This window comes from Salvelinus alpinus, chromosome 12 (assembly GCF_045679555.1).
Source record: "Salvelinus alpinus chromosome 12, SLU_Salpinus.1, whole genome shotgun sequence".
NCBI classification, from domain to species: Eukaryota; Metazoa; Chordata; class Actinopteri; order Salmoniformes; family Salmonidae; genus Salvelinus; species Salvelinus alpinus.
In genome coordinates, this window is record NC_092097.1 from 42,336,743 (window position 1) to 42,356,019 (window position 19,277).

The 19,277-nt window shown below is 42.0% G+C and overlaps 1 protein-coding gene across 1 annotated transcript; it reads left to right on the forward strand.

The window, feature by feature from the left end:
* The first annotated feature begins 14,768 nt into the window (after positions 1–14,768).
* On the forward strand, positions 14,769–19,057 carry LOC139536164 (interferon-induced protein 44-like). The gene is made up of 5 exons (XM_071336409.1): positions 14,769–14,967; positions 15,101–15,244; positions 15,576–15,747; positions 15,894–15,994; positions 16,158–19,057. Exons 1-5 carry the CDS (start codon positions 14,782–14,784, stop codon positions 16,329–16,331), a joined length of 777 nt encoding a protein of 258 aa, XP_071192510.1. The 5' UTR covers positions 14,769–14,781; the 3' UTR covers positions 16,332–19,057.
* Positions 19,058–19,277: the final 220 nt, after the last annotated feature.

A 19,277-nucleotide genomic window follows, 5' to 3' on the forward strand; every position in this document is an offset into this window, starting at 1 on the left:
CCTTTGTAATCAAATATACCGCATACAGGATGGCGCCCGAAAAAGAAAAAAAACGTCACCCCCATGCCTCGGTAAACTCATTCCGTACTATCACTACTTTTGAGCCAAGGCGCAAACTTCTCAACGAGTCTATTGACAACCGGTCCACTCTGTTCGCATCGTTTTAGCGCAGCTACACACCTGCAGGACAGCAGCCCCGAATAGTTATCGGACTGACCAGTTAAAAAGATAATCTGGGAATCCCGCCTAATGGAGCTTTCTGAAAGTGAGTTCGTGAAAAAAAAAAAAATATATATAATATACTGTATATATATATTGAATATGTTAAACAAGGACAAATAATGTTTTTTTCAGGCTCCAGCGCTACAGGCCAGGCAGAATCGGTAATTCTTGATGACAAAAGACAACCTCCCCCGGTTTCAGCGATTCTTCAGAACAGCCCTCGTCAAAAAAAGCCGAGGTATTTTATTAATGTATTGTTAATATATAGGATTATATCTTAAATGTATTTGACATTTTTATCTAACATATTTTAGGGTTAATAACCTATTTTGTATGTATTATTTTATTTCAGACTCCTCTCCGGCGTATAACGGCACAGAAGACCATACATATCGAGAGCACGCGGAGGATTTCGGCGCACAGGCCACCATCAATAAAACAACGAAACCGGATGATTTCAAAGTTTTAAATGACATTTCCGAGGTAGACGATTTGATGTTATGTGTAGCGGCCAACCTTCTTGATTCTGCCAATTCTATGGGGGCAACAGAAGGTTCTGAAATAGAACAAGCTAGGGTTTTCAAAGCTGTTACCCAGGGTTTAAAATCCCGAAGTGTTTTGCTCCACAGACGTATGGGTGTTTTACTAGAGCGTCAATACCGTCAGGATATATCATTCTGGCATAGAGCGATTCCCCGTATGTTAAACAACAATCAGGTTAAAACACGCAAATACCGGCGTTAAAAAGCATATATGTATCACAGATCAATCCAGAATAACACAAGAACACACATCCTTAATTATCCAAATGGCGCCCCCAATAGACTTAGGAGAGACAATTGAAAACCTCTTAGCCCAGATCCCGCCAGAACTCCAAGCTATAATTAACCAGATGAATGATGCGGGGGTAACATAATGGCGATAGATGAAAACATATTATCACAGATTCCTGCCGAACTCATAAAAATTATTACTTGTATGAATGAGTCAGGGCCGTCCGATGAAAACATGTTATCACAGATTCCCGAAGCCCTCATATCGCTCATTACCCAGATGAACGAGAGCCAGAGGTCTAATTCTGCAACACATACACCTCTAAACCATCCGTTAACACCCTTGTCCGAAGTCTGAAGCGCAATACGATGATTTTGAACAGTTGGAAAATTGTCTAACAAATCTGGAGGGGGACGGTCTTGATCGCAGTGTACGTGTTGTGTACCGAAATAAATTCAACAATACCGAGGTTCGACAGTTTTTCAATTTCGCATGGGTGAATCAGAATCTTGACTATGCTGTGTTTTACGTAATGATTTTGGACACTTTGAACGAACTGCTAGATAGGGCTAGAGATTATGGCGAACCCCGTGATCTCTTACAGTTGGAAACTTGTGGAGACAGCATGCATAGCACGGTATCTCTTATCTTACCCAATGGTGAAGCAGATCTTGAACAATTTATCGCCCTGCTAGAACGACTTGTTCAGTCAAATTTAGACGTCATAGCCGATAGGATCCTCGAGCTTGTAGTGCAAATAATACGTCAACCCCAGGGTGGTGGTGGTCAGAGAAGGAAGCTCGATAGCCTTATGCAGTCAGAAATCATAAGCAATAAAAGGGCCTACCTCATAAACGTTCACAATCCTGGTAATAAGCTATGCTTTGCAATAGGTCTGGCCCTTTTACTCCGCCCTGGATGTACTGATCTAGCTGCGTTACAAAAGGCTCGAGAGCTCTAAACTGCTGTGGGTCTTGGTATACAAGATGCTGTGGCTTTCTCGGACATATTCAAATTTGAAAACTTTCTGAATATCAAGATTGTGGTTTTGTACCACAGTAGAGCGAATGCAGCTCTCTTGAAATTCCAAAACAACCCCGAACCACATCCTCAGACTTTGTACTTTTATGTGCAAAACGAGCATTACTATGCCGTAACTAAAATCACAGCGTTTTTAGGCGCACCATATGTGTGTCCATCATGTCATACCGGCTATACCCGAATGGGGGGGCACTCGTGCCGTTATAACTGTTCAGTATGTCTGGATAAAAATTGCCCAATGCAACCCTTAAACTTGACACCCTGTGAGGATTGCCATAGGACATGCCGTTCGGCCTACTGTTACGAAAAACACAAAATTGAAACATGGCACCCCAAGGCCTGTAAATCTGTAAGCAGTTGTGACATTAACAAGAAATTTCCAAAATGCCATTGCAATTACAACCTTAAAATAGATAGCCCTAAACCGCATGTGTGTGGAATCCTACATTGCCCAATCTGTAAAGGGCCTTTGAAAAGCAGAGACGCTGAAGTGGTTCAAGAAGTACCAAACGAGTGTTACATTCAGCCCGTGGCTGAAGATGAACATTCAGAGAAATATGTGTTTTATGATTTTGAGACAAATCAGCAATCAGGGGTTCACTTGCCTATTTTTGTATCTACCATGACTTTCAAGGGTGAAAAGTGGTCGGCCGAGGGACCCAATTGTGCACTGCTCTTTCTAAAACACTTTAGAAAACCCCAGTACAGAAACTTCACGTTTATAGCGCACAATGCTAGAGCCTATGACTCCTACCTTCTTCTGAACCCCTTGATACAGCAAGGCGTTGCACCCAACGTCATAGCTCAAGGGAGCAAAATCTTGTGTTTTGTAGACCCCGCCTTCAAACAGAGATACATTGACAGCTTAAGCTTCTTACCCATGAGATTGGCTCAAATGCCAGAGGCCTTGGGTTTTGAACTCTGTGAAAGGATGGTTCCCCCACTTCTTCACATCTGAGGAGAATCTACATTATATTGGATCTTATCCCTGCCCCGAAATGTACGGGTGTGATCAAATGTCTCCCAAAGAGCGTGAGAGATTCATGATGTGGTACGAGACAGTAAGACATGGCACTTTTGATTTCCATAAAGAGATGGAATCATACTGTGACAATGATGTGGTTATACTTCGTGAAGGATGCCTCAGATTCAGAGAAGAGGTAATCAAAGATGCGGGCATTGACCCCTGGAGCTGTACAACTATTGCATCTGCGTGCATGAAAACCTATCGTACACAGTATCTAACTCCAGCATCTATAGCTATCCCAGCGCCTGACAACTACTGACGCCAATTCAAGGCATACTCTAGTGGGTCCATTCAATGGTTGGAGTACTTGGCCCAGGATAAAGACATTTTTATCCAACATGCTTTGAATCGGGGGGAGAAGGCGTTTGGCTCTTACCATGTAGATGGATACACACAGATTGACGGGGTTGAGACAGTGTATGAGTACAACGGTTGTTTCTTCCACGGTTGTAAATCTTGCTTTGTGCCCCAGGCCATGTGTGTACTAACCCAAAAGACTTTTGGGGAAATGTACCAAGAGTTTCAAGACAAATTAAATTCTTTACAGGCTACTTACGGGTTAAAAGTTGTGGTTTTGTGGGAGCACGAATGGACAGCCCTCAAAAAGTCTGATCCTCATGTTCAAGCCTTCCTTTCCAACTATGGACACCAGAACCCCTGGAACCACGACAGGCCTTGTATGGAGACGGTACCAATGCTTTGACATTGCGGTATGTAGCTCAACCCGACGAGACAATAGGATATGTAGAGTTTACATCCCTTTATCCTCATGTAATGAGTTCCTCATGCTATCCTATGGGGCATCCGGAAATTATTCACCGCGACTTTGACTTACCCCAAAACTATTTTGGTCTGATCAAAGCTACTGTCTACCCTCCTAGGGGCTTGTTTATACCTGTGTTGCCTTACAAGGGACCTCAAGGAAAACTTTTCTTTCCCCTTTGTCGCACATGCAGTGAAAACAACAACCAGGAAAACCCTTGTGATCACTCAGATCAAGAAAGAGCCCTGACCGGTGTATGGGTCATCGTTGAATTCTCTAAGGCTCTAGAGAAGGGGTATCGTGTGGCCAAAATCTTTGAAGTGTGGAACTTTTCCAGGAAATCAGACACTCTTTTTAAAGAGTACATCAAGACCTTCTTGAGATGCAAGGAGATGGCTTCAGGCTATCCTGCATCGGTCACAGATCAAGAGAGTAAAGACAAGTACATTCAAGACTATCACAACAGAGAAGGCATACTTCTTGACCCTGACAGAATAGAGGTCAACAAAACCAAAAGAAATGTGTCGAAATTGTACTTGAACTCCCTTTGAGGGAAATTATCGCAGAGATGCAATATGCTAACAACGTCGATCATTTAAGACCCCGAAGAATTTTTGGAATTAGTTTTTTCGGACCAATACGCAATTTCACATTTTTCATTCTTGAGTCAAGACATTGCATTGGTGCAATGGAGGCGACACAAAAAGTGGGTTCTACCCCCTGGTAATGTAAATGTGTTTCTTGCAGCATTTACCACGGCCTATGGCCGACTTGAACTGTACACCCTCATGGAACAGCTTCAGAGGCGGGTTCTTTACCATGACACAGACTCTGTGGTCTATGTAAGCAAACCGGGTGATTGGACCCCCCCACTTAGCAACTATCTTGGTGGTTTAACGAGTGAACTCGAAGAGGGTGACCATATCACAGAATGGTCCTCATGTGGCCCCAAAAGCAATGCTTTTAGGACTAAAGACAATCACGTGGTGTTGAAAGCCAAAGGCGTGACTCAAAACTATGAAAATGCCCCGCGTGTAAACTTGGAATCAATCACACGCTTGGTCGAGGGGTTCATAAATGACAGGAATAGTGACTTGGAGATTTTGAGCTCCTACAAAAAAATAGTGCAGTATTGAGTAGCTTGGATGAAAGGTGCCCATTTCAAACGGCCTCCTCCTCAGTCATAGTTCCTAATATTTGCATATTATTATTAGTATTGGATAGAATACACTCCAACATTTCTAAAACTGTTTGAATGATGTCTGGGAGATTAACAGAACTCATATTGGCAGGCAAAATCCTGAGTTGAAATCAAAACAGGAAGTCAGAAATCTGAGCTTGTCTGTATTCACCAGAGTCCCTTAAGAAATCCAATTGAGTTATGACTGATTGAGTTATAACCCCACTGCCTAGGGGTTCCACTAGATGTCAGCAATCAATAGAAATTCCAATGAGACTTCTATGATGTTGTGGGAGAGAATGAGAGCAGAATCAGTCAGGTGTCCATCAAGCAGCCATGCCCTGATCATGCCTTTTCTTCATGCAAGGCACTGACGTTCCATTGCTCACGCAGACAAGAAGGAATACTCTGGTTGGAACTTTATTGAAGCTATATGTTAAAAACATCCTAATGATTGATTTAGTACTTAGTTTGAAATGTTTCTTCGACCGGTAATATCACATTTTGAAGTTTTTGTCCGATATAACGCTGACCAGAATTAGCGTTTGGATATGTAAACCAGACACGCTAACAAAATAAGGTATTTGGACATAAATAACGGATTTTTTCGAACAAAACAAACATTTATTGTGGACCTGGGATTCCTGGTGTGCTTTCTGATCTAGATCAACAAAGGTAATGGAATATTTATCATGTATTTTATTGTTTATAGTGACGCCATCTTTGCAGCTGTGGTATGCTATTTTTGAGCTCCGTCTCAGATTATAGCGTGCAATTATTTTTCTGTAAAGTTTTTTTGAAATCTGACATAGCGGTTGCATTAAGGAGAGGTATATCTATAATTACATGTGTATAACTCGTATTATCATCTATATTTATGATGAGTATTTCTGTTGAAACGATGTGGCTATGCAAAGTCTTGATGTTTTTGCAACTAGTGAATCTAGTAGCCTCAATGTAAACTCAGATTTTTTTATATAAATATGAATTTAATCAAACAAAACATGCATGTATTGTGTAACATGAAGTCCTCTGAGTGTCATCTGATGAAAATAATGGAAGGTTAGTGATTCATTTTATCTCTATTCTGGTTTTTGTGAAGCTATATTTAGCTGGGAAAAATGGCTGTGATTATTTTTGGTTTTGTGGTGACCTATGTAAGAAATTGTATTAGATACTGGTAACTTGTTTTAACCACTTCTCAGCACAAGCTATACTTGACACAACATGCACCCATCCCCACTACTTTGTCAGACCCACACACACACTCCCCTCCCCCATGAATAGAGCCCTGTGAAAACAAACGCACATGCAGGATGCCTTTGGATGAGACTAGGACAAAGAACTGTGTGAAAAGCCAATGGAATGTCGACATCAGGCCCGGACAGGACTACCCACGACCCAGATCGACCAATCGGAAGGCCAGACTACAAGATCAACCTACTTTGCTTGTTGCCTATATAATCTGTATGAACTGTTTAGAGCGTTCTCTTCCGACGATTCCATACGAGTCAGACAGAAGGAGCCGTGCTGCACGATTTACTAAGATATCTTTGCATCTGAATAAACGGCCTTATTATATAATTATCCACCTCGTCCTATGTCTCTACTTGATCTCCTGTCTCCAGTAAACGTTTTACTAACACCTAGCATAATCGTTTGTAGTGCTTTCGCTGAAAAGCCTATTTGAAATCGGACACTTTGGTGGGATTAACAAGAAGATTACCTTTAAAATGATATAAGACACATGAATGTCTGAGGAATTTTAATTATGAGATTTCTGGTTTTTGAATTTGGCGCCCTGCACTTGGACTGGCTGTTGTCATATCAGTCCCGATATCGGGACTGCAGCCATAAGAGGTTTTAAGATATAATGACTGCTGTCGATGATTTTGACCCACGTTTACAACTACCATTTTCGGCCTTAATTGCAGGCCCTTCAAACAGTGGTAAAACTTTTTTTGAAAAAGTATTTTAGAGAATTCTGAACATGTGTTATCTCAAAAGCCTGACAATATTGTATGGTGTTATTCCTGTTATCAACCTCTGTATGATGAATTATTGAAGACAATAAAAATCAGGTTTGTTGAAGGAATACCGGAATCTCTGTCTGATGATGAACTTCTCCCACCACATAAAAACAATCTGCTGGTTTTGGACGATATGCTATTTGCAGGTAGCGAACACCCCGAAATTGCATGAGCTTTTACCCAATATACTCATCATAGAAACCTGTCAGGGCTTTACTTGGTCCAGAATGTGTTTCACCAAGGTAAAAATAGCCGTACCATTAGCTTGAACGCCAATTACATGGTTTTGTTCAAAAATCCTAGAGACAAACTGCAAATTAGCACTCTAGCTCAGCAGATGTACCCGGGAAGGAAATCCTACTTCATGGAGAGCTATGAGGACGCTACCAAAGCGCCATTTTCTTATTTAATCGTGGATTTAAAAGCAAATACTCCAGAACACCTGAGGCTACGAACAGGTCTGTTCCCATGGGAGTGGCCTGCTGCGTACATTCCTAAAAAGTAACCGCTATGTCTCTGCGTTTAAAAAGAAACCTGCCCTTCTTGAGAAGCCTAGTTGGGTCTACAGCTAAAGAACGGAAGGCCATCTTGGGTCGCTGTTCTTCAGATCTGATATTATCCCTATGTGAGATTGCTTTGAATCTTCTCAAAGGACGCATTCCACTCACCCTGACCCAATTGAAAAAATTAAAGAGACAAAAGACCGCGATCAAACTCTTTGCCAATAAAAGGGCCAGTCTTCAAAAGAAAAGACATAGGTCTGGGGGTTTTCTTCTACCTTTACTAAGTATAGCCATGCCCTTCATCACCAGCCTTATTGCTGCCAGACGTGGGGGTTGAACACAGAGTGTGATGGCCAATAAAATGTATTTGGTGCCTCAACAAGAGTAGGATAGACTTAAAAAGCAAATGCAGGGTGCTGAAAATAACCGACAAACAGCGGAAAAAGATTTGAATACGGCCATGAAGGCTATTTTGAACCGAAAAGGCTTGAACCCCTATGATAAGATCCAAAAATACACAAACCTAATGCAAAGGTATTTGGCCTTGGTAAAACAAGGGGAGAGAGAGACCATCCATTTAACACTTTCCCTACCGGACCCTTTAAAAGATGTCGAGCCTAGCGAGAGCCATGCCCCTGCAAGGCCTGTACCTGCGATCTTACCTGTTGATGATCATATGTCTGTTGAAGATCAAATGCCTGTTGAAGATAAAGTTAAGCATGACCTGCTGACACATGTCCGTTACGTAACAGGAAGAATGTTAAATACATTATGAACAAGATAAAAGACTCCAAGGGGCTCGCTGCGTGGAACGACTATGGAGAGTTTATCCTTCAGGGCTCTGTTGTCAGGGGTTCACATATGCTTGACTTGCTTAAAAGTACCACGGCTGCCCACAAGGTTGCTGATGACAGAAGGCCTCCCGGCTGGCGTCAGTTTCTTAAGACCCTGGCAATCCTCAACATTCCCCTCTCGGGGGGAATCCTTGACCACGCCTGCAGCCTGGATTGACCAGGACGCAGAAACCAACATACAGTTACTGTCCTGTTCAGAAGATCTCTCATTCTGGGGTGATTTTGGTGATTTTCTCTTTCTCTATGGTCTCCCGCTTAATTTGTGATAAACTCTCCTAACCTTGAAAAGGTTTGTCACAGTATATATATTTACACAAATATTTCCTAATGACTAATGGAGGAATCCTGCTTTCTGAATACAACAGCCTGCAGTATTCCCGTCGGCCTTCCACTTGAGATTTTCAATGAGATGGGGCAGTTGTTCTCCCCTGTGTGAATAAAACAGGATCATATTGAAAGTGAAACTATGGCCCCTCTATTCCGGTAATGGTCTCATTTTCAAGAAATGGATATATACATAGGTGAGCTAGACTGCCCTCCTCACTTGATAGATTTGTGGAATTATCTAGTTATTCTATATCTAACACTGGAAAGTGAAAGTCAATGATGCAGCACATATGGTGGTTCATTGCACCAGCATATTTCACTTTCGATTGTAGCCTATATAAATGCAGAAGCAATCATTGTTTCACAACTACATCAGCATCTCAGTCTCAAGAGGAACTAGTACTAACAAGGTAAGTCTTTGTCATTACCAATTTTCCTGATTCTAAATATTGGTAGAGGACCTGCTTGATATACAGTAGAATTTATTCTTCCCATTTGCAATGCAAAAGGAAAAATCTAATTGCTATATTACAATGTTTGTAGAAGCTCCCTGTAATTTGTGCACAAAGGAAATGTGCTACATTGTCTTCTATTGTTCCATTATTGCCTCTACATTATGGGGAGGTTTCCCAGAGACAGATTAAGCCGGTACGATAAATACAAAATTACACATTTTACTACAACACAAATTGACATGCAACCTGTTAAAACTGCATTCCAACAGTCTTTGCTTTCACAAACAGCTGAATAGCTAGTTTGGAGATAATTTTTAGTTACTAAATATATTACAAATTTACTGAAAACAGGTTATCAAGTTATTTCATAGAACATGTTAGAATTGCAAACAAAATGTGTTCATTTGTGTGAAATTTCCTGTATCTAATCCTGGGAGTCATGGTGAGACCACACCCTTTTGCAGATGATTCTTGCATATAGTCCAGGACAAGGCTTTAGTCCAGGACCAGGTTTAATCTTAGCGCTGACACTCCAAGAGGGTGTAGTTCTTCCTGATGGCTTATTACCTCTAGGTGTTGATGCAGTCATCCCTGCCGGTAGTACACTCGTGTCCCCCATAGACCGGCTCGTACATAAAACATCCTGTATGAGCCGGTCAATGGTTGTTTCCTCCTTAACTCAATTGGATGGCTCGTCAATGAAAAATAAACGGCTAAATATGCGTACTGTCTTAATAAAACACAATTTTCCACCACCATGCTAGAGTGGCTTATGCTATTTCTTGATGCAGTGTGTGTTCATCCAGCGGTAAACAACAGACTAACGCGGATGTCAGGAAATCTGAAAATGATACTTGTGTTTTATTGAGAGACTAAGCACAGTTTTTCATTCCCCCCCCCCCCCCCCCATGAGCCATTCAATCAGGTTAAGGAGGAAACTGATGCCTTTGCAGCCTGAATGGTGAATGTTTTATGTACGAGCCGGTCCATGGGGGAAATTAGTGTATTGCTGGCTGAATATATTAAAGTCAGACGTGAGATGAGAAACGACGTAAAAGGAATAATAGCTCTATCTTGCGGCCGGTTGGGAAAGCTTAATCTGGGAAACTGCCCCTAAATGTTTTATGAAATAATAGAGGTCAAATTGCTGACTTACATTGAGTGCTTTGTGTTTCTTACCCAGTAGTTTCTCAATGTCTAAAGCCACCTCATATGTGAGAATTCTACACCAGGCTGAACTGGCGCCTTTTCTCATTGTAGAACTGAAAAAAAAAATCTAATTACAGACATCATAATTTTGAGTGCAGACAGATGTTAGTTCCACATATGTTGGTCATGTACTGATTGTATTACTGTATTTCACCAAATTTGCAACAGTTTACAATTCTTTAGTTGTCATCTTCAAGCAGTTACCCAGCATATACAGACCATTAGGGGCGGCAGGTGTTCCTAGGCCGTCATTGTAAATAAGAATTTGTTCTTAACTGACTTGCCTAGTTAAATAAAGGTTAAATAAATATACAGTGCGGTCCTGAATTATTGGATCCCTTGATAAATAGGGGCAAAAAAGACAGTATGAATTAAATATCACAAATACTGAGCTATACCGTAAATTGAATTGTAGAAAAAAATTATATTTTATACTAGTACAATTGCTCAGTGAAAAATATTTTGTTTAACAAGTAGAAAATACACTGGTCACAATTATTGGATCCCCTGTTTTGATACTTCAGCACCCTCCCCTTGCGAGGATAACAACATTGAGCCTTTTTCCAAAATGTTTCATGAGTTTGGAGAACACATTGGGAGGGATCTAGACCATTCCTCCAAACAGAATCTTTCCAGATCCTTGAAATTCTTTGTATGCGCTTATGGATTGTCCTCTTCATTTCAAAGCACAGGTTTTCAATGGGGTTCAAGTCCGGAGACTGAGATGGCCATTGCAAAATGTTGATTTTTGTGGTCAATTAACCATTTCTTTTTGGATTTTGATGGGTGCTTGGGGCTATTATCTTTCTGGAAGATACATTTCAAATCAAATCAAATCAAATCAAATTTTATTAGTCACATACACATGGTTAGCAGATGTTAATGCGAGTGTAGCGAAATGCTTGTGCTTCTAGTTCCGACAATGCAGTAATAACCAACAAGTAATCTAACCTAACAATTCCACAACTACTACCTTACACACACACACAAGTGTAAAGGGATAAAGAATATGTACATAAAGATATATGAATGAGTGGTGGTACAGAACGGCATGGCAGATGCAGTAGATGGTATAGAGTACGGTATATACATATGAGATGAGTACTGTAGGGTATGTAAACATAAAGTGGCATAGTTTAAAGTGGCTAGTGGTACATGTATTACATGAAGATGGCAAGATGCAGTAGATGATATAGAGTACAGTATATACATATGAGATGGGTAATGTAGGGTATGTAAACATTATATTAAGTGGCATTGTTTAAAGTGGCTAGTGGTACATTTTTACATAATTTCCATCAATTCCCATTTTTAAAGTGGCTGGAGTTGAGTCAGTATGTTGGCAGCGGCCGCTAAATGTTAGTGGTGGCTGTTTAACAGTCTGATGGCCTTGAGATAGAAGCTGTTTTTCAGTCTCTCGGTCCCTGCTTTGATGCACCTGTACTGACCTCGCCTTCTGGATGATAGCGGGGTGAACAGGCAGTGGCTTGGGTGGTTGTTGTCCTTGATGATCTTTATGGCCTTCCTGTGACATCGGGTGGTGTAGGTGTCCTGGAGGGCAGGTAGTTTGCCCCCGGTGATGCGTTCTGCAGACCTCACTACCCTCTGGAGAGCCTTACGGTTGTGGGCGGAGCAGTTGCCGTACCAGGCGGTGATACAGCCCGACAGGATGCTCTCGATTGTGCATCTGTAGAAGTTTGTGAGTGCTTTTGGTGACAAGCCGAATTTCTTCAGCCTCCTGAGGTTGAAGAGGCGCTGCTGCGCCTTCTTCACAACGCTGTCTGTGTGGGTGGACCAATTCAGTTTGTCCGTGATGTGTACACCGAGGAACTTAAAACTTTCCACCTTCTCCACTACTGACCCGTCGATGTGGATAGGGGGGTGCTCCCTCTGCTGTTTCCTGAAGTCCACAATCATCTCCTTTGTTTTGTTGACGTTGAGTGTGAGGTTATTTTCCTGACACCACACTCCGAGGGCCCTCACCTCCTCCCTGTAGGCCGTCTCGTCGTTGTTGGTAATCAAGCCTACCACTGTAGTGTCATCCGCAAACTTGATGATTGAGTTGGAGGCGTGCATGGCCACGCAGTCGTGGGTGAACAGGGAGTACAGGAGAGGGCTCAGAACGCACCCTTGTGGGGCCCCGGTGTTGAGGATCAGCGGGGTGGAGATGTTGTTACCTACCCTCACCACCTGGGGGCGGCCCGTCAGGAAGTCCAGGACCCAGTTGCACAGGGCGGGGTCGAGACCCAGGGTCTCGAGCTTGATGACGAGTTTGGAGGGTACTATGGTGTTAAATGCTGAGCTGTAATCGATGAACAGCATTCTCACATGGGTATTCCTCTTGTCCAGATGGGTTAGGGCAGTGTGCAGTGTGGTTGCGATTGCGTCGTCTGTGGACCTATTGGGTCGGTAAGCAAATTGGAGTGGGTCTAGGGTGTCCGGTAGGGTGGAGGTGATATGGTCCTTGACTAGTCTCTCAAAGCACTTCATGATGACGGAAGTGAGTGCTACGGGGCGGTAGTCGTTTAGCTCAGTTACCTTAGCTTTCTTGGGAACAGGAACAATGGTGGCCCTCTTGAAGCATGTGGGAACAGCAGACTGGGATAAGGATTGATTGAATATGTCCGTAAACACACCAGCCAGCTGGTCTGCGCATGCTCTGAGGACGCGGCTGGGAATGCCGTCTGGGCCTGCAGCCTTGCGAGGGTTAACACGTTTAAATGTTTTACTCACCTCGGCTGCAGTGAAGGAGAGCCCGCAGGTTTTGGTAGGGGGCCGTGTCAGTGGCACTGTATTGTCCTCAAAGCGGGCAAAAAAGTTGTTTAGCCTGTCTGGGAGCAAGACATCCTGGTCCGCGACGGGGCTGGTTTTCTTTTTGTAATCCGTGATTGACTGTAGACCCTGCCACATACCTCTTGTGTCTGAGCTGTTGAATTGCGACTCGATTTTGTCTCTGTACTGGGACTTAGCCTGTTTGATTGCCTTGCGGAGAGAATAGCTACACTGTTTGTATTCGGTCATGCTTCCGGTCACCTTGCCCTGGTTAAAAGCAGTGGTTCGCGCTTTCAGTTTCACGCGAATGCTGCCGTCAATCCACGGTTTCTGGTTTGGGAATGTTTTAATCGTTGCTGTGGGTACGACATCGTCAATGCACTTCCTAATGAACTCGCTCACCGAATCAGCATATTCGTCAATATTGTTGTTGGACGCGATGCGGAACATATTCCAATCCGCGTGATCGAAGCAGTCTTGAAGCGTGGATTCAGATTGGTCGGACCAGCGTTGAACAGACCTGAGCGCGGGAGCTTGTTGTTTGAGTTTCTGTTTGTAGGCCAAGTTTCATCCTCCTGGCAGAGGCAACCAGGTTTTTGGCAAAAATGTCCTGGTACTTGGTAAAGTTTATGATGCAGTTGACCTTAACAAGGGCCCAATGACCAGTGGAAGCAAAATATGCCCATAACATAAACGATCCACCACCATATTTGACAAAAGGATGAGGTATTTACGAAGGCCAAACCCACCGCTCGTGTACGTGGCCAAATACCTATATTTCTGTGCCATTATGACCATAGCACCGGTTTCAATCCGAGTTCCAATGCCATTTAGCAAACTCCAGGTGGTGTTATGGTCAGTGACATGAAATAGACATGACATACACTATTTAACTCAAATTGTATTTGAATTTTATTCCTCTGAAAAGCAGTCATGGGTAATGCAGAAAGTACGCCACCAAATAAGGGTAAGAGATATGACTTACTGTGGGAACAGCATGAGACATTTCAGTTAAAATACAATTAAAGCCTGATCTGTATACTCTGTTTTAGTGCATGCATTGACAAAAGTCAAAAGGCATGTGTAACAGAGGTAAGAATGTGCCATAAGCTCACTCCACAGATAGCTTGAAATGTCATGGCTGGTGCCACCCGTTGGTAACATTGTCAAGAAAGGACCACCATGTGTGTTTTGCGAAGCAGAGCCTCGCTTGTTCGAATCAGCAGTTGGACAGTGAGGAGGCTAGCTGTTAGCAGCACACTTACCCCTGTGAAAAATGCATATATCTAGTTGACAATACTCTAATTCACTGTCTTGACAATACTCTAATTTACTGTCTTAACAATGATTTATTGTAGTGGCTAGTTGGTGAAACAAACAGAAATATGGGAATTGGAAGTACATTTAATCAAAATGCATTCCCATGTGTCACAGAATTTGACAGTCCATGGAGGGAGCAAAATTGGGAGTAAGTATGGTCTGACCAAATATGGACAACAGAGGACACAATATATATATATATACAAAGAGTGCACAAAACATTAAGAAAATCTTCCTAATATCCTAATTTTTCCATATCCTTCGTTGTAACTCTTCACCTGACAGTAAACAAGAGAGAGACACCATGGTGGCTGCACTGAGGAACTTTAAACTGAGTGATCCTGACATGAGGCAGCTGAGATGCCTGCTATATGGACCAGTCGGAGCAGGGAAGTCCAGCTTCGTCAACTCCGTCAACAATGTCTTCCAAGGACGATCAGCACATAATGCCCTGGTAGCAGCTGCCTCTGGCACAAGCTTCACCAAGATAGTAAGTTACTATAAATTAGGAATGTAGTGCCACTGATCACAAAACCCTATTAATGGATAAAAAATGGATCCCTAGCATACCTTTGTATATGAACACCTGCTATGAGTATGTTTAAAAAAATATATATTTTCAGTACAATACACACTACATTAGGGATGGAGATAAACGTCTGCCCTTTGCATTCAATGATGTCATGGGTCTGGAGGCACAAGAAAAAGGGATGCAACCTGAAGACATCATCAATGCTCTGAAGGGCCATATACCAGAGGGTTACAAGGTAAACCAGCATACACAAATGTATACACATGCAAATAATACTAGACTTTAAATGACCCAACAAACAATGCCAGTAGTGCTGCTTTCTACCAGAACCTAGTATCTCTTTCTTCAATGCCTAATTTAACAAAACAAATAAATAATAGATTCCAATAATATTACACTGTAAATGTAGCCTTCCTTAACCCAACAAACTATGCCGTCAGTCCTGCTCATTCTACCAACAACAGCTAAATAATCTTATTCTTAAATGCCTATTTTAACAAAGCAAATGAGTAATAGTTTTAAACAGAAAAGTCCTGTCTGACCAGTCTTCTCTTTTCTTGGGCCAGTTCAATCCTTGGTTTGCATTAACTGATGAAAGTGCGGAATACATTAAGAAGCCCAGGTCAAGTGACAAGGTTCACTGTCTGGTGAGTGTCGTTGCTGCAGACAAAATCTCTCTCATGTCAAATGACGTCATAGTCAAGATGAGGAAGGTCAGAGAAAAAGCCAGTGAATTGGGTGAGCTCTTCCAACCCCTCTGTTTCATTGTGTCTTTCTGTATTAATGAAGTGGCCCTTGTCTGAAGATAGCTCTTGAATTTTCACTTTCACATGGAACAGTGTTACCTATAGCTTAGCCCTTCCATTCAATCATTTTTACAACAGGAATAGCTCAAGTTGTTGTCATGACCATGCCAGACAAGGCTTGCCCCCTGGTGGAGATGGACGTGAAGAAGATGTACACCAGCAAGGCAATAAAAGAAAAAGTAAGTAATATTTTACAGTGCATGCCATCCTGAAGTCACGTAAAAATTTTAAGTTATTTATCCGTTAATGACTCAGATAACGCAAAAGTCCTCACTAAGGTAAATCAAAAGTTCTGCTCACTCAGATAAAGCAAAAGTCATTTTTGACTCCAACGTTTCTCAGATGCAGATCTGCAGTAATGAGGTGGGCATTCCCATGAACTGCATCCTGCCTGTGAAGAACTACCATGAGGAGGGGGTGCTGGATAACGACATGGACATCCTGATCCTGAACGCCATGACTCAGATTGTGAACTTTGCCAACGACTACATCTGGAACCTCCAACAAACTGCATGAGTGTAACACCTGCATGAGTGTCACAACATCTAAAAGAAGCGGAAGGAGATTACTGAGCCCTGCTGTTTATTCCTAAAGCTATATAGCCTAGATTTAATTTCAAAGAAGTCGGTGTTTGGAGGATATACTGGCATGGGTGTTGTTAGGCCCGAGACGAAGTCAAATGATGCATTTGTTTAAGCTGTTTTCTAGTTAGATTTATTTGGATACATCCATAACAATGAGTTTATTAATGGGTGACTTTGCCTAGCAGAGAAAATGTGCTCTCTTGACGGGACACTGGTCAGACAAAAGAAAGACAATCCATGACATTAATTTGAGTTGATTTTTAATAAATGAAACCATACATACTCTTTGTTATCTACCACAGCTGACATGGCTATAGCTACTTATTGCATGTCACATTTATCTGTACATTCCTCTGGACGGTGCATTGGTTGAAATATCTGTCGGAGTCTGTGCTACTACTTCTGCTGCCTTGCTTGGTGTTGCTCCAGCGTTTCCTGTCTGTCAGTGATGGACGCCAGTAGCTATGGAGCGAACCTTCACACCGATGCCCGCTCACTGACATAATTCCCCTCGCTTCTAAACCAGCATTAGCCAGTTTCTGGACTGTCGTGGTCCTGATGCTGTGATTTGTGTATGTAGTTGTTCCCGCTTCCCTGCAGATCATGGGTAGAGGTTCTGCCAGATAGTTCACGCCCATCGGCTCTGATGTGTACCAGATCGAGTCCCCGATATACTCTTCTCTCCTTGGGTGGAGATAAAATGCAAGGGCGTTCTCTGGGAATTTCAATAGATATTTCTCCGGTGATGCCACCGGGCATAGTGGGTTCCCTGGCTGCTTGAACATTAATCCCCTCTTGGACCCCCTGCCCCTCTCCCATAGGTCCAGATGATTCTTTGTGGACTGTTTATAATATTGTTTTCCAGTAGCCTAATTACTAGTGCAAATTATGAACAGCATACCTTAGACCGCTCTCATCTGTTTTTATGAGGAATGAGTTAGGCTTTAGTTGTCTGTTCCCCTCTTTTCCTCTTTGACCCAGATGTTACCGGAACTCGAACCACACTTTCTGGACCAGACCCCTTGGTGTACCAGGATTCAGAACCTGGGAGGTTTGGAGCGGGGCCATGTCCTTTTCGGTGATTGGAGGGTGGCTGTTGGATATCTTTTCCTTGCCTTCTTAGCTGTTTGATGTTGCCCAGAAATACATGATTCGAGGTGGTAAATTCAGTGTCCTTCATAAGGCACCAGCTGCGACCGATGGGTGGGTCATTTAGAAATCGGTTGAGCCCACCCCGGAGTGCCAGGTAGCTACTTATGCTGTACTGCTCCCCCTTCCCATTTAGTGCATTTCCATAAAACTGTTGGAGAAGGATGTTAAACTTTTCCTTAGTGACAGTTTTGAATTCAACAACTTTTTTCTTCTCTGCTAGACAGCCCTCGAAGCAATGGACAGCCCAGTTTGTATTCTTATGTGTTTTTTTGTTGTGGCTTTTCTCTAGGTCATTCAATGCAGTTTCCTGCCAAAACAGCATTCCTGGGTATTATTGCCATCTCTTTTTCACATTCATCCATAGTCATGCCGCCGATCAAAATAAATGTTCCATTTAGTTTTCGCAACAAAGTATCGATTAAGCCAGTCAACTGAAAAAAAGTTGTCTGTGTTGCTATGACAACCAGCTCAATTTGCTGTCTGACACGTTTGGACACATTCACTTTATGTGGGACGATGGAGATCGCAATACAATATTGAAAAGGTCGACGAGACAGACAGCAAGGTTTATACAAATCTAGCATTTTGAAAACCAAATGCTAGTCTAAAAGAAATGGGAGATAATATCTAGATACTTTTTATAGTGTAGATTTATAGGTTTATACCTTTTCTGGCAGGGTTGATGAGACAGTGGATTGCGCAGTGAGATGGATTAGAGTAAATAGGCATTTCAACGTCAAAGATTTAGCCGGTGGTATCTTGTGAAATAGACACCGGCTGGAATGCGGTTTTAACCAATCAGCATTCAGGATTAGACCCACCGGTTGTATTAAGGTCAATATACTAATGTCAAAGTAGTCTTTCAAGGTCAATGTAGACATTCAAGGTCAATGTAGACTTTCAAGGTCAATGTAGTCTTTTGGACATTTGTTTTGCACACAGGATGAAGTAAGATTGGAATGAAAGTTCTCCTTTGAATGTTTTTATATTGTGGTTGTATCATTTCACTTAAATGTAAAGGCCTATACTGTTTACAGATGCAATATGCACCTTTGTGTGACAAAAAGCTTGAAAGAATGTGCGTACACTGGTTGAGTTTTATATTACTTGGAACTATACACAGGGTTCATTAGCTGTCGCCATAGCAGAACCCTTTTTGGTTCCAGGTAGAACCCATTTGGGTTCCATGTAAAACCCTCTGTGGAAAGGGTTCCATGTGGAACCCAAAAGGGTTCTACCGAGATGAAAAACGGTTTAACCTGGAACAAAAAAGGGCTGTCTTATGACGCCAGGCTAAGAACCCTTTTATGTACTGTAATAGAGTGTACATGTAACACACAACAGTGTACACTTGCATTAGATAAGCTAGTATCATTGATAGAATGCAAAAACATGATGCATAGCTAACTGACATTGATATAAAATCAATCATTTGATGTGACCTTATGGTTGTGTGTATTTATGCTTTTCTGCTTGAGCTGGCTCTCTTTGAGATTAAAAGGAAGGTAAATAAATACATAATCATAATAGTTTGCCATTATTTAATTTCCTTTTGGCAATTGTTGACATTTATTTATATCCATTACACAAATATACCAGTTGTGTTATTTATTGTGTCAAACATTTACCTTTGGAATTATGTAGTGCACTTTAGGTTATTTACGAATGAACAGGATATATTTAAATGCAAAGCAATATTAAATAATTTACATTTGATCACACAGAG

Excerpts from the sequence above, each read along its gene's own strand:
- LOC139536164 (XM_071336409.1), top strand. The coding sequence starts at position 14,782 with ATGGTGGCTGCACTGAGGAACTTTAAACTGAGTGATCCTGACATGAGG. Across the intron at positions 15,245-15,575 it reads ATATACCAGAGGGTTACAAG|TTCAATCCTTGGTTTGCATT; the intron begins GTAAACCAGCAT and ends TTCTTGGGCCAG. Across the intron at positions 15,995-16,157 it reads GCAAGGCAATAAAAGAAAAA|ATGCAGATCTGCAGTAATGA; the intron begins GTAAGTAATATT and ends AACGTTTCTCAG.